The 13,565-nt window shown below is 41.5% G+C and overlaps 3 protein-coding genes across 3 annotated transcripts; 1 reads left to right on the top strand and 2 right to left on the bottom strand.

Annotated features, from left to right (window-relative positions):
• Nucleotides 1-633: 633 nt before the first annotated feature.
• Nucleotides 634-4,710, top strand: RB195_001055 (uncharacterized protein; the record flags this gene model as incomplete). Its single annotated transcript, XM_013441064.2, has 7 exons — nucleotides 634-746; nucleotides 2,243-2,322; nucleotides 2,955-3,040; nucleotides 3,092-3,259; nucleotides 4,183-4,257; nucleotides 4,401-4,496; nucleotides 4,618-4,710. The coding sequence occupies 7 exons, from the start codon at nucleotides 634-636 to the stop codon at nucleotides 4,708-4,710; spliced, it is 711 nt and encodes a 236-aa protein (XP_013296518.2).
• A 252-nt stretch (nucleotides 4,711-4,962) lies between these two features.
• RB195_001054 (uncharacterized protein) lies at nucleotides 4,963-5,520 on the bottom strand (the record flags this gene model as incomplete). Its single annotated transcript, XM_064197654.1, has 2 exons — nucleotides 4,963-5,330; nucleotides 5,484-5,520. 2 exons carry the CDS (start codon nucleotides 5,518-5,520, stop codon nucleotides 4,963-4,965), a joined length of 405 nt encoding a protein of 134 aa, XP_064053535.1.
• Nucleotides 5,521-5,767: 247 nt separating this feature from the next.
• RB195_001053 (uncharacterized protein) lies at nucleotides 5,768-10,048 on the bottom strand (the record flags this gene model as incomplete). The annotated part of the gene is made up of 15 exons (XM_064197653.1): nucleotides 5,768-5,938; nucleotides 6,000-6,097; nucleotides 6,243-6,305; nucleotides 6,368-6,472; nucleotides 6,529-6,604; nucleotides 6,671-6,838; nucleotides 7,247-7,362; nucleotides 7,422-7,506; nucleotides 7,597-7,728; nucleotides 7,823-7,843; nucleotides 8,052-8,135; nucleotides 8,267-8,348; nucleotides 8,546-8,632; nucleotides 8,912-9,047; nucleotides 9,970-10,048. 15 exons carry the CDS (start codon nucleotides 10,046-10,048, stop codon nucleotides 5,768-5,770), a joined length of 1,503 nt encoding a protein of 500 aa, XP_064053534.1.
• Between the last annotated feature and the right edge of the window lie 3,517 nt (nucleotides 10,049-13,565).

Below are 13,565 nucleotides of genomic sequence, written 5' to 3'. Positions count from 1 at the left end.
CAGAATTCACGTAGCCCGACGATTCACTTGGTTTTCTAACCCAAAAATATCATTCATGAGTCCGGATAAATTAATTTCAGGAAACCCCAGAAATGCGAAATAAGTTAGAACGACCACTTTCTGATATTCTCAGAGAGTAACTACACAGCAACGAAGTTACTCTTGACAATTTATGGGAACTAATAAAAATATTGTTTACTCTGAGGCCCCGGGAACCTGAAAGTACTGATTGCGATAGTTTGCTTCTCGGAGCTGCCAATAGTTCGAAAAATTCAAATTTCACTGTTAATGCACGTAGTTTCCAAATCGGGTCAGATTCGGAGGACTGGTTTTCGCCGGTTCCTCGATCCCTTCTTGTCTGGGTTGCCCCAGTCCCCTATTGAAACGTAGGAATGCAATCCATGCTGTGGTCATTGCGCCGCTCCTGACCAAACAGCCTTTGCGTGTTGTTTAACCGACTGATAACGGGTTTCTACATCTATCCGCTATGTTTTCTGGACGTTGGCAAGATACTTTCTAGATCCTCCACGTTGATCTGATTGATGTTCAATTGATCAGCTGGGAATTACACGTACAATTCGACTGTAGTGACCTCTGGGAATCGATTTATATGAGAAATAAATGAGTTTATAGATGCGTGAAGTGCTGAACATCCTGTATTGTCACGGCCTAGGATCATCGATTAACAATAGAGTGGGAACAGGACTTGTGGAATACTTCAAAAATACTCCTCATTATTTTGAGAGGTAAGAAATGCTTATTTGTACATGATCTGCAAAAAAATTACATAAATATATGTTGGGTGAAATACCTTTGTTGTTGTTTCTTTTCACTGTTTTTTTTTTCTTGTTTCGTCAGCATTTTCTTTTCTTTTCTTTTCATTTCTACCATATGTTCTTTCCCCACCACTAGTTCTCTTTTCATCAGAGGGTCTGTATTTTAGAGAAGTTATGCTTGTTAAATGACCTGTGTTCATCTGCCTGCCTTCTTTCCGATACCGCCGCCACTATCGATTTCTTTCAGCCTTCCTCGTGGCCAACTTGTCCATCTGCTCTCTTGACCACATTTAAAATTTGCTAGGTGCGAGGGTAAAATGAAACTACCACTCGTAACACCCAGAATCCTACATCCATTGTTCCTTTCTGGTAATTTCCTTTCTTTCTTCATACTTTTCTGAACTCTGTTGGTGATTTCTCTCAGAGTTTTGTACAATCCTCTTTTGTCAAGCTTGAGGAACGTTTTCGACAAATAGTCTAAAATATCAAATTTCACTTCCCGTTCTTCACATCTTTGCGGAACAAAGAGTGATTTGTGGAAACCTTCCATTCAAACTATGAATATTTAATGTTTTTGAGCAAAATCGAACAGCTTTGGGCAAAGAAAGAGACCTCCAGGAGGAATTTGACAGAAACTAAACACTTCACTTAGAATGCAAAGAAAAGAACGAACATTTAAAAATGAAAGTGAAATGCTTATACACGTTCTTGCATAGTTCGGTCAAGGCGACAAATGAAGCTCGGTGCAGTTGCGTAGGCGGCTGCGCTCAAAGCGTTGTGGTGGAACTAGTGGCAGATGCCATCGCGAACTGCACCGATGAGTAGTGCTATCAAGGGTCCCATCTTGGTCCTGATCGCCACGCTTCATCGCACAGCTTCGAGTGCAGCCACCTATGCTACCGAACCTAGTTTAATATCGTTTTGAAGGGACTATAACGTGGACATCGATGGGAGGCTCGGATCCGCCCTAGTGCTCAAGCCTTTCATTTCTTTGGATTCGATAAATTGGTACCAAACTTGTCTGGAAGGATAAACACATTGATTTGATACATCGGCTAGCGCTCGCAAGTCATTCTGTAATAGGGTCAAAAGGACATGAGGCACGTACGCAATTGCGTACACGGCTTCTCTCGCGCTTCGGTGGAGCGTAGCGGCTACTAGCGAAAGCTTTGCTGGCACCATCCATCGCTGCAGTTTGCGACGCTTCCAACTCAGTTCCAACTGATGCCTCCACCGCGCCGTTTCGAGCGCGTACGCAAATGCACCACAACTACACTCTTGATTCATGTGGTTTTGACCCGACTATAAAGGTTTGTAAATCTCAATCTGGCGATTCTGCATTGAAGTGAACGCGGTGGCGCATCGCAAGCAAATTGATCAACGCAATACACTTACCCTCTTATCCTTTATAGTATGTACAATTCGTCATTTTCATCATTTCTATCGCTAATACAGATTCCTTACAGGTTGCTATACAGAAATCCTGGGTCTCGTCACGTGCCTTGGAATGTTTCGGAATGGAGGGAAGATATTGAGAAACGAGTGGGTACGACTGATGTTTCTGAAAGCTTTGTTATAATGTATGCCGTGAACAGAAATGGGCTCCTTAGAGTAACCAGCTGGGCTGCATTTAAAAGGAGCAGACCACGAAAATGTTGACGATGATGTTGTGATTTCCGTACGAAAAGAAAAGGTTTGGAGAATAGATTACGGGTAGGAGCGCAATTCACTTCAAATCTCAGTTCCTCTCACATATCCTGAAAACGGCGTGGAAAGTGGAGAGGAAAGAAAAATTTTGCAACGAGACAACTAGTAACGTGTAAAGCCTGTGGGGGCAAGCGTAAGAACCTCTCCTGCCAGCGAGAGCGCTGACAGAAGAGGTTCTTACGCTGAGACAGAGTGAGGCAAAGGGCTGCTGACGCTGTACCTTCCGCCCGCCTGCGGTTGCGGCGCGTATGCCTCCGCCTCATGCCTTCTGTCATGTTGTCAGGTATCTCATAGAATATCCGATCCCGGCCATTCTCTGGATCTACATCCTCAGCCTTTTTTTTGTGAAGAGATCCAAACTTCGCCAATTTCGTTGTATGGTGCCCCTAGCAGTCCTAGTGTTACTGCATTCTCTCGATTTACACATCCTTACTTATTTTTCATTTTCACTTTCTTTCTTTCCTTTTTCAGACGGTAATGAATGGGTGGTGATTGCAAGCAGTGCTGGCTGCCATGCTGCGCTTAATGCTGCAAAGAACCGTCAAAATAATATAAAGGTTAGTAAGTCTCTGATTTTAACACATTACTTGAGAAAACGCTCTTCACAGGGACTATTCCTGTTTTGCCCGGGCGTGTCTCTCACCTTCAACTACGTGAACACTCTCATGCCTGGTGGAAGAGATGCTCTCCAGTCTGGACGTAGCCTTATTCATCCTGCTTCACGTGGTGGCCATGAAGCTCTGATCAATCGAGAGTGCTTGCAGCATTACCTCGATGTAAGTGAGAGTTTGAATAGGAAGCAATCTAAGGAAAGTAGTGGAAATAAATAAATTGATAGATAAGGACAACAAACATGTATCAAGAAAGGCTTCTGGCCGTTGCTCGATGCTCCATTTGTATCATTTGGATGAGAATATGAGTAGCGTTTTGGTTGGGTTAAAACCACTTGAAGCTTGGAGCAGTTGCGTAAGCGGCTGCGCTCGAAGCTCTGCAGCTGAAATCAAGGTGGGACCATTGTTAGCTTGCCTCCGACTGCATTGATGAGTGGTGCTAGTGAGATTCCCCAGATATCCGAACGCTGCCTCAACCGTGTTGCTACGAACGCAGTCACTCATGCGACTGCACCGAGCTTCAAGTCGTTTTTACTCTATTACGCCACGGTTTTTGAAATGAAGCATAAAGTAGTTGTCACTTTTAATAAGCACCTAACCAAGGATAAAATATAATAGTAAGGAAGTGAAAGGTAATTTCACGGTCAGAAGTCTGAGGAAAAATGTAGTTGGGGGAGGGGGAGGCACTCAGTTTTACATGTCATAGATCTTCTGAGACTAATGCTTAGATCTCAGGGCCCCGATTGATTTAATTATTTACTTCGAGAACTTCTGTTCCCACGAGGTACGTCAGAACGTCCCCTCCCCCTCCGAATACGCACCAATTCCCTCAGCAGTCTATTCCCTGTTTTGACGCTGATTAGACTTAATTGATTTTCGATCGCTCACTCGTGGGCGAAGCGCGAACACAAGTGTGGTGCGTTCTGACTATATTGTCACAGAAACAAAGTGCTCAATTTCATGGTATGCTGCCTCTGAAAGATTGAAAAAGCATTGATCTACGAGTGACTCATAACCACTATCTTTCCAGTAACCTGCTTTAACTTTGTACGAACGAAACGTATTTAATTGAATTAGGCTTCCTTCAGACGTGTGTGACGAATACAGAAGGATTGATCGACATTCGATGTCCGGTTAGTATAGTTCATGGGACTAAAGATGAGGTCAGTTCACATTTCTTCTAAAATATCAAGAGGAACTAGTCGCCTTACTCGTTATTGTGCGGATTTTCATTAAAGGCGCACGGAACAGGATCGCAACGTTTTTTAGTGTTTGGAGCTCTTTTAATGTTATGTATTAGTTACAGATGGTGCCTTTCGAAAACTCGATTTCACTATCTAAACGCTTACGTTCGTCTGAAGTTGAACTGACCCTGGTACCAGAAGGAACCCACTTTTTATCCGTGAGTTTGCTTCCATCGTATAAGCAAAATTAACTGCGTGAGTGCCTTTTGTATACGATTTTCCCGAGAATATAGGTTTTCACACCGTTTCGCTGTAGTTCTAACGGCATATACTGTTAAGGTGGATCAACTAGTGACGAAAAAGTTGGACGTTTTCCTGGCGACCGTTTCCCGACACAAGGAAGGATTGAGAAGAACATCTTCCAAACTGTAGGATGTGATCTCTTTTGCTCATATATAACTGCCACTGCTACATGTATTAATAAGGAATGAATGTTGTGTCAGAATTTGCGGAAAACACGGATTAGGTCCTTGAGCCATGTAATCTGTTTGCATAAGCGCGGTCACTTGGCAAGTTCTTTGATCTCTGTTTTCGTATGAGATCAATAAACAGTGAATTCCTATGTAATCTATCCCCTCCCTATTGATCCAATGCTGCACTTGAAATGCCAAATTACAAAGCTTACTAAATGTCACCTAATCCACGTTGCGGATGATATTTTGCGTTTTTTATTGACTTTTCCGTGTTGCTATGTTCAGATGTTCTTGCGAACGACATGATCAACTTATATTTCTGCTGACATGACAGTAGTTCTTTTCTTTGATTCGTCGTTATGACGAAAATTTCTGCACCTGTGTCAACGGTTGCGGCCGGTGCGCAGTGATAAGGTTTTGCTGCGATCTGCACGTTTGATAGCCCCAAACCGCTTAGGCAAACCAGGCCAATCGTCCATGCCGCGTCTGTAAACTTGTTCAAGATTTGTCTGCGTGAATCCGAATACTGATCTGATACATTTGCTAGTCCAGGCACGCATTCATAGACTTTAAACGATTCTAAATTGAAGTTGAAGTGTTGGCTCATTCCGAGTGATTGATGGTGGTTTTTACGGGAACAACAAGGCTTTCACTTACTTTCTGGCTATCCATTGAAAAAATCCACGCTATGCACTGGTATAAATGCAAATTATAATTAGTATTTGTGATTACCTTTGTAGAAAATGTTTATTAATTGGTCAACATGCATCACATAGACGAATCACAGATCATAATGAAGCTTAAGCTACGAGAATGAGGCATCGAAGTAACAGTGGTCGGAATATGAACAACATCTAGGAACGACATGCATTATAATATGAAGATATCAACAAGCTGGACTATTAAAACACTAATTTCGTGATAAATTCCTAATCCAGTTGATATGGTCAAAGAAGCAAGAGACTAGAGCACCGCTTTAAGCACCACGTATTGCAAAAAAAAAAACTGACTGAAAGTCAAGTCGAATCTTCTCCGACGTGCATTCTCCTTCTTGGCGCTTCCTCAGCCACCACAGCTTCGTCATCTTCTCCTTCCGAGTCAGAATTGAGGCTAAGATATGAACCTCTTCTCTGCCATAATAACTCGCGGTAAAGCAGCGGTATTAGACATGCCGTCGTGCAGATAATCTTGAATTTAGATTTACAAAACTGAAAGCCATGACCTACAAAAAGAAAGCACAATGCGAACCATTACTATGAAACCGTAGAATACAGCATTCCATCCAAAGACTGATTGAACTGAAGGGATCAACAGTTGTCCAAGAGCGGCTCCAAAACTTCCGGTCCCTTTAAAATAAATTTATGAAAGGGACTGGGGCAGCGGAAATCAGCAGACCAGAGTTTGGCCGGTGGAGGTCAAGAAAGACAAACTCTATTACAGATATATCAAAGTGCTCAGTTAAGAAAAACGCAAATATACATGAAAACTAACCATCCACAATTCCTGTCACTGTGGATAGAGCCTCTGCGTTCCCTCTTAACTCACGAGCCCTACCTTAAACGATGGAAATTGATCGACATAAACCGGTGAATCGGTGAAAAAATCAAACCACCTACCTAAATCTGCTGACACCGAGCTAGATATCATATTAGCTGGACCACCAATAAAGAAACCAGCTATAGCAAGCAAAAGCCCGTTTATGGCCATCGATGCCGGAGAAGCTAAAAAAAAAGAAATGACCGAATGCCACAACCTAAAAAGGAGGATTTCTCTTAACCTGAGTAGGCCCATAGTGACAACGTCGAGCAGACTAACATCGCCACAATTACTGGGGTTCTAGTTGCACAATGATCCTTGAATTAAGATGAGAGCTGTAAGCTCTGGAGCACTTTGTAAAAAAATCCTGAGATTTCACTTACAGAAATAGCTCCTGCAATAATAGCTGCGACAATTCCTCCAACGTCATACCAAGCCGACAAAGCGTCAGCGTCAGATTCGCTCCATCCGAAGTTCGAATGCAAATAAAAGGGAAGCCAAAAGAAGAATCCATAATTGACAAGTTTCAGGCAAGCATAGGCAAGAGAGTACTGAAACAATATCTAGCTGCGTTGTCCATATCAGTACCGTGTTAATGTCAGACTGTCAATGTCAAATTCGATAAAGAATTTGAATCTGATTTAACAAAACCTGCAAAATGTTCGAGACCTGTCCTACTGAGCATTGCGTCATTCAACGAGTTATTGCAGCTAACGGAGTTCTCTTGAGCTTCCCTATTCCTGCATTTGTGGTGAGGTTCCCCCCCAGCCTTATTCGCAGTGCTTTGTGCTCATTACGAAGTACATGTCAATCTCTATCAAATACTGGGATGAACTTCAGCACACGAATTTTTTCGAAACGGTAAAACGTCATCCTTTTTTCAACCACAAAGAAAACCAGGTTCAAAACACCTTAAACGAAATATCGAAACGAGGAATATAATTTGAAAAGATACACACCGACAAGACACCAGGCAGAAGCCATGCTTTCCAGAAATTAATGGGTTCTGGACGTTCAGTTGGCTCCTCTATCACTCGCATTAATTCATCTGGTGACTCGATAGGATCCGGAAGACCTCAAATGGAAGACTGCATATTCATCTACAGAAAAATTCAACTGAATAAAGTTACTAACCAACTTCTCTTGGTGCGGATTTCAAATTAAAGAAGACAATGAAGCCAAATATGAAGAGGATGAATGAGTTGGTAGCGAAAGCATACTGAAACGAACGATATATCCAAAGAAGTTCGTGAACTTGTTTCTACACAAATAATTTAAGAGTGCTTTTAACAGTATTAAAATAAGATACCTGATAACCCAAGAGAACCAGCCTGGAAGATATCATTGTGCCAATGATATTCCCAACACTAGCACATGCCGACCACAAACCCATAACTGCTCCACGAGAGTTATGTCCAAACCAATTACCAACTATACATATCTAAAAAGAGCTCAAAAGAATTTTCTAAGAAGCAGGTCCATAACGGTAAAGTGGCATCCATAAGATTTCGCATAAGGTTGAAACTAAAAAGTACCTCTGTAGGCCAAGCAACAGACTGAAACAAGCCGCCTGAGATCCACAAAAGGGCGTATACGGCTTTGGAATAAAAATGGAAGTATTCAGTGACGTATCCAAAGCCAAAGACATGAAAAAAAATGGAAAGATATTTGAGGGTATTTCACAAATGGTGAAAATTAATGATGGAAATTTTTGCAAATCAGGGAATGACTCCAAGAATGAAACAAAACAGTAGAGTTACTCACTACAATCGCCGAAAGCCACATTCCAATCGACAAGACAACACGAGGATCGTATCGATCACCCAGTACACCACCTCCAAACAGACCCTTGAACCAAAAAGTCAGAACATTCGTTTGATGGCCACGGTTAACTCTAGACAGAACGGCTTCAACTGAACAGCTTTGGAACATTGTCCACTACCAGTGTCTAGTTTTCCGTGATATAAAATAAAACTTACGATGGAGTAAGCCAACAGAAAGCCTCCATCCAACTTAGCAAGAAACTCTGATGCTGCTTGGTCCGATGGGAACAATGGTGGGCTGCAAAGGTGTCTACTAGGTCCGAAAGCAAAAAAAAAGAGGAGAATCTGTGAGAAACTGTTTAACTCAGGAAAGAAATCAAAATGATTGCATTACCAGTAGTATCAGTACCGCAAGTAATTTCTTGAGCTCAATTGACACAGTTGCGTACGGTACGAAATGTGTAAATTTTGTATAATTCACAATGAAATGCTCACCTGATTTCACTTTTGTGTGTCCATACGGATATCATAGAAGGTTTGACGGTAGACAGGGTTTTTCTAGCAGCATGAATGAATGCAAAACTAGAAAGAAAAGATGCACAATTTAGAAAAATTGGTTGAAACGAACTAATTTCAGTCTTATAAGTAGAACTTCATCTTTCGAAGCGCCCCATATAAGTCAGCCCTGTTCGCATGTGCAAACTTTCGGTACATGTCCTTACCAAGTATGTATTAAAATGGTTTTGAACACGCAGGTACCGCTATGGCGTAAAATAAGAACCAAAGCACACAAGTTCCAAGTACAATACTTAAAGAGTTTCTAGAGGATTCTTTTGAGTTGCAAGAAGAACAGAAACTTACCTGAAAAATGTTAAAACGAAGACTTGTAGGTGATATTGGGTCCAGTTTTCACCACCGGTGATAAAGCGCACTATTCGAGACCATGCTGATGATCCCGTAAGCGATTCGGAGGTTCGAAGTCGGACACGAGGCATAGCTACAATTTGTGAAATAAGAAACATCTATTGCACAAATGTTAACGAGCTGTGACCACTTAAAGCTGGAAGAAAGAAACTGATGTGTAAGCATGAAATTCCCAGACGCCTATTTGTGGGTATGGTCGCATTAACGACGTGTAAAAACGACCGTACGTGAGGAACTCAGTCAAAAAAAAGGAAAAGAATTTCGGCGATTGTTATTGGGATAATAGAGACATGAATGGGCGCGACAGCGTAAGTCTGAGTGTTACCTGCACGTGCTGCCTGTGTTTCGACGAACCCCAGTCAGGGGTACGTGGGATACACGTGTTGGGAGCGTACGAGCCATATAACTTGTTGCACTGTGGCGCGAGTATGTCGAGCATTGCATACTGCCGAAACCCGTACCCTCTTGGTCTAGGTCAAATGCCTAGAGGGAACATGGAATCGTTGACAACATACAACATACAACTTCTAGCGTTGAACTGTTGGTCGCCGTCGAGTGAGTTCCAACAAGGGACTCTCACCGCGCTGCTGCGATATCTGCATGCGTCGTTTTCTACACTGCAGGAAACATGCATCAGAGGTCGTCCCATCACCAGTGTCTACCTTCTACTACGCCGATGCTGATGAATAGAAGATACGCGGTGAGGCAGCAGCTGCGAGTAACTATAACTATAACAACTATGACTATAACAACCTGATGGAGAACTTTAGGTCAACGCCGTCAAGAAGTGCGTTTGTACGACTGCGGGATCGCAGAGGGCTTAAATCCTGAATCGTAAGTGCTCGCGCACCTAGGAAGACCGTTGAAGACTATCACAAGGACGCTCTTTTATGATGAACTCAATGCGTTGAAATCCAAGATACTCACCAGACAGTTATTGTCGGAATTTACGCGAACGCGAGGATGGTTCTCGAACACAACAATCCGATGCTCACCTCGGCGAAGATCCGACGACAGTTTAGGCCGAGTCGAGTAAAGAGATACGGAGTCGAGATAGTCGAGAAGCAGTAGCATTACTCGAGCCACCTACTAGAGCCACTGCGAGTCTTAAAGGTATCATCCCACGAATCTGTAGTAATGGGGGTTTCAGGTGGATTATGCCTATGCGGGGTCGTAGATTATGGAGAGGAGGGTGATTTTGTCCTTTTCTTCCTAATTGCCGTTAAAAAACAGCCCGGAGGATGCGGCACAAGGCTGGCGCGCTCCAATCGAACTCCTTGTAGAAAAAAGCGCGCCGGAACGCCCGAAGCCGTATCTTCCGGACCGTTTTTTACGGTAACCAGGAAGAAATGGCCGGAATCACATCATGTCATAGCAAATTTTTATCTTTACTTATACGGTGCGAATTCTTCTCACAAACTCTCTTTTCACCATATTTTTTTACCTCTGACCCTGATGATGGTATCCTGGGGAGCCTTTAAATTTTGACTTAGTTCCTGTGTAAGGACACAACAATTAGTAAGTGTTAGCACAGAAGAAGCGTTTCTAACCTACTTAATTCATTATTTACTGTTACTTATTGATCAAAATAATCATGAACATACACATTTCGAGTATTTATAGTTTCCCTTGGTTTTATAAGATAGATGATTAAGGAACAGTTCAAAGACAACTCGTCACGAAATCTTCGATGTTCGTATCTTTGCTCAAGTTGATATCGGTAGGAGTGCAGCCCACGAGAATGAGAGAGATCACTCTCAATCCAGAGAAAGAGCATTCATATGTACATCACATCTATATGTACATATAGATGCTCTTTCTCTGGATTGAGAGTAAGAGGAGGACACGAATACACACAGAGTTCCTACATCTATATGTAGAAACTCTGTGTGTATTCGTGTTCTCCGCTTATTGATTGAGCGAGGGGAAATCCGACGTCGGCGAAACTCTTGCGACACAACTAATATAACTCAAATTAGCAGTAGAAGTTGCCCCAGTCGGACAATCGCTGACACACTGCGGAATGCTCGTTTTCTATCACACGTAGTAAGTTGCATCGTTGGGGAGACGAGAACACACAGAGTACGTATAGATGCATTTTTCTCGATTTGTGGAAGAATTGATTGATGTGATTCCTCCCATTCTCGTCGGCCTCTCTCCTAGTGATGTGAACTCGAGCTGAGATTTCAGCATCGAAGATTTCGTGATGCGCTATCGCTGAAGGTAAATGTGGATAAGACACCAAAAGTGCAATTTATCTAAGTCCCTAAATTCATTTCAAATCATCCGATTCTAGTTCAAGACCAGAAAAAAATCTACTCTCCAGTGGTTTTGATTCTTAACATGAAAAACTTCATTTTTTTATAGAACAAATTGTTCTCTCAGTGGTCTAAGAACGACAAAGCATAATTCCTCTCTGATCATTGCTAATGTATTCGTTTTAAATCGTACGTGAAATTTGATTGTATCTATTGAAACAGTCAGTAGTGAGAAATATTTTCTAGGTCCCTGAGAGATAAAGATATTCTCCACGAAGAGGTTACTCGTTTCAAAATACAAAGAAAAGGTCGCTTTCTATTCCTTATATATGGGCTGTAATGGTTTGCTTTCAGAACGCAACATAACAAATATATGCAAGAAGAAGGTTTTGTAAAAAAAAAGAAGTTCTTACACAATTTGAAAGATCTACTTTATTATTACAATGAGTTGTAGTAACTAGATATTCTCATGCTTGCTTTTTCCCTACTGATTTAGTTAAAATGTATGATTGCTGCGAAGAAAATGGCCTTCGTTTTTCCCATTCACATTCATTGACGCTCGAAAACGCAACTATTGTGTTTGCGGAACGATTAGTTAGTTCACAAACAGTACGCAAAGAAACGAACATACGGATGGTTCCACGTGGCTTCTCGCAAGAGAGAATTTTCAGGTCAAACATCGTTTGATTGCGAAGTTTTGGGAAAATATTCATAGTGGCTCAAGGAAAGAAATGAAATGCAAGAATTATGAAATGCTGTTAGTCACTGACCTAAAAGAGTTCTGTTGATCTGGATAGGGATCTGGATCCTATCTAAAAAAAAGTGAAAGTGACAAAACTGTGATCTCCGCCCTCGAAACACTACCCTTTTGATGTTCCAATCAACATTTTCTTCCTAGAACTTCAACCGAAAAGATTTGTAACTTCTACAGTACAGAAAACAAAAAAGATGGGTTTAGCACCATGAAGCTCAATGGTCCTAGATTTTGCTTTCTAAAAAATGGTTTCGATTTGTCTCGTAGCGATTTTAGCGTCTTAAAAATGTACGCAGAACTACAAATTTTGTCTGAGACAAGAAATTAGAGCGTAAGATTTTTTCTTTTCGCAAAATGACTCTTTTCTAAAGCATAACAAAAAGAATAACACCGTTTCAAAGTTCGCGCTATATCCGACGACAGATTTCCTTGTTTTTTTCTTGCTTTTATAGTCCCTCTTTAACTGGTTTTTTAATCATTAACGAGAATGGAGTAAATCTGACGCTTTAATGATTGTGGAATAAGGCAAATTGGAACTTAAAATGAAACAAAATCGAGAAGGTCGGAACCGAAATCAGGACGAAAAATTGAAAAAGAAATTGAAGAACAAAGGGACAGCAAAAATTTTCAGTCAGAATCCAATTGTGGTCAATAATTTTGTGTACGCAGTCAGATGATATGGGAATAGAAAAATCTTCCGAATAGATTCAGATTTTCTACAAAAAAATAGATCCATATCTTTGAGTGAAAAGTTGTTTTGACCTCGGTATACATAAGCATTCACGATCTTTTTTACATTTTCATATTTAGAAAAAAAACATTTGATACTAGATGGTCTTGTTTTCTTGTTTTTTTTCTTTCTTTTCATTCACCGAGATAATAACAAAAAACAATAGCAATAACACCATAAACTGGCCCCAGGCATCACCCCACGAATCTGATTTCAGGTGGTACGGATTTCTAGTGCAGTATTCGTATACGGGATCGTAGATTATGGGGAGGGGGTATCAGGTAGAGGCGTAAAACCCGGAATATTCGACACGTGCACAAGGCTGGCGCGCTCCAATCGAACTCGTTGTGGAAAATTGCGCACCGGAACGGTCGAAGCCGTATCTTGCGGGCCGTTTTTTACGGCAATTAGGAAGAAGTGGACGGAATCGCCTTTCTCTCAATAATCTACGATTCCGTACACGAATTCTTCACATGAAATCCGTACCACCTCAGATTCGCGGGGTGATGTCTTTAAGATGAAGCCATCAAGTGAGATTTCAAAGAAGGAATACAGGATTTGCAAAGCGAACTGCACTCTCATGACCGTGACCACCCATCGACTCTTAAAAACGTACATCATTCGCATTGACCCATTTTTTATACGACTCAATGTAACAGGCTAGTTACAGTTTTCACTTACTTTCATTTTCCTTTTTTTTCAGTTACTTATCATCAAACGCCGAAATTGAAGTAATTCTTGTATAGAGTATAGATAAGTGGGAGCATGAGTCACGAGTGAAGTAGGAGTGCCAAAGACAGCGTAATAGGAAATTTACAATGTTAACTCTGATACCTACCCCAGTGATGA

The sequence above is a fragment of the Necator americanus genome, chromosome IV, assembly GCF_031761385.1.
Source record: "Necator americanus strain Aroian chromosome IV, whole genome shotgun sequence".
NCBI classification, from domain to species: Eukaryota; Metazoa; Nematoda; class Chromadorea; order Rhabditida; family Ancylostomatidae; genus Necator; species Necator americanus.
The sequence above is the reverse complement of the archived record's forward strand: the minus strand, read 5'-3'. Positions and strand labels throughout refer to the sequence as shown.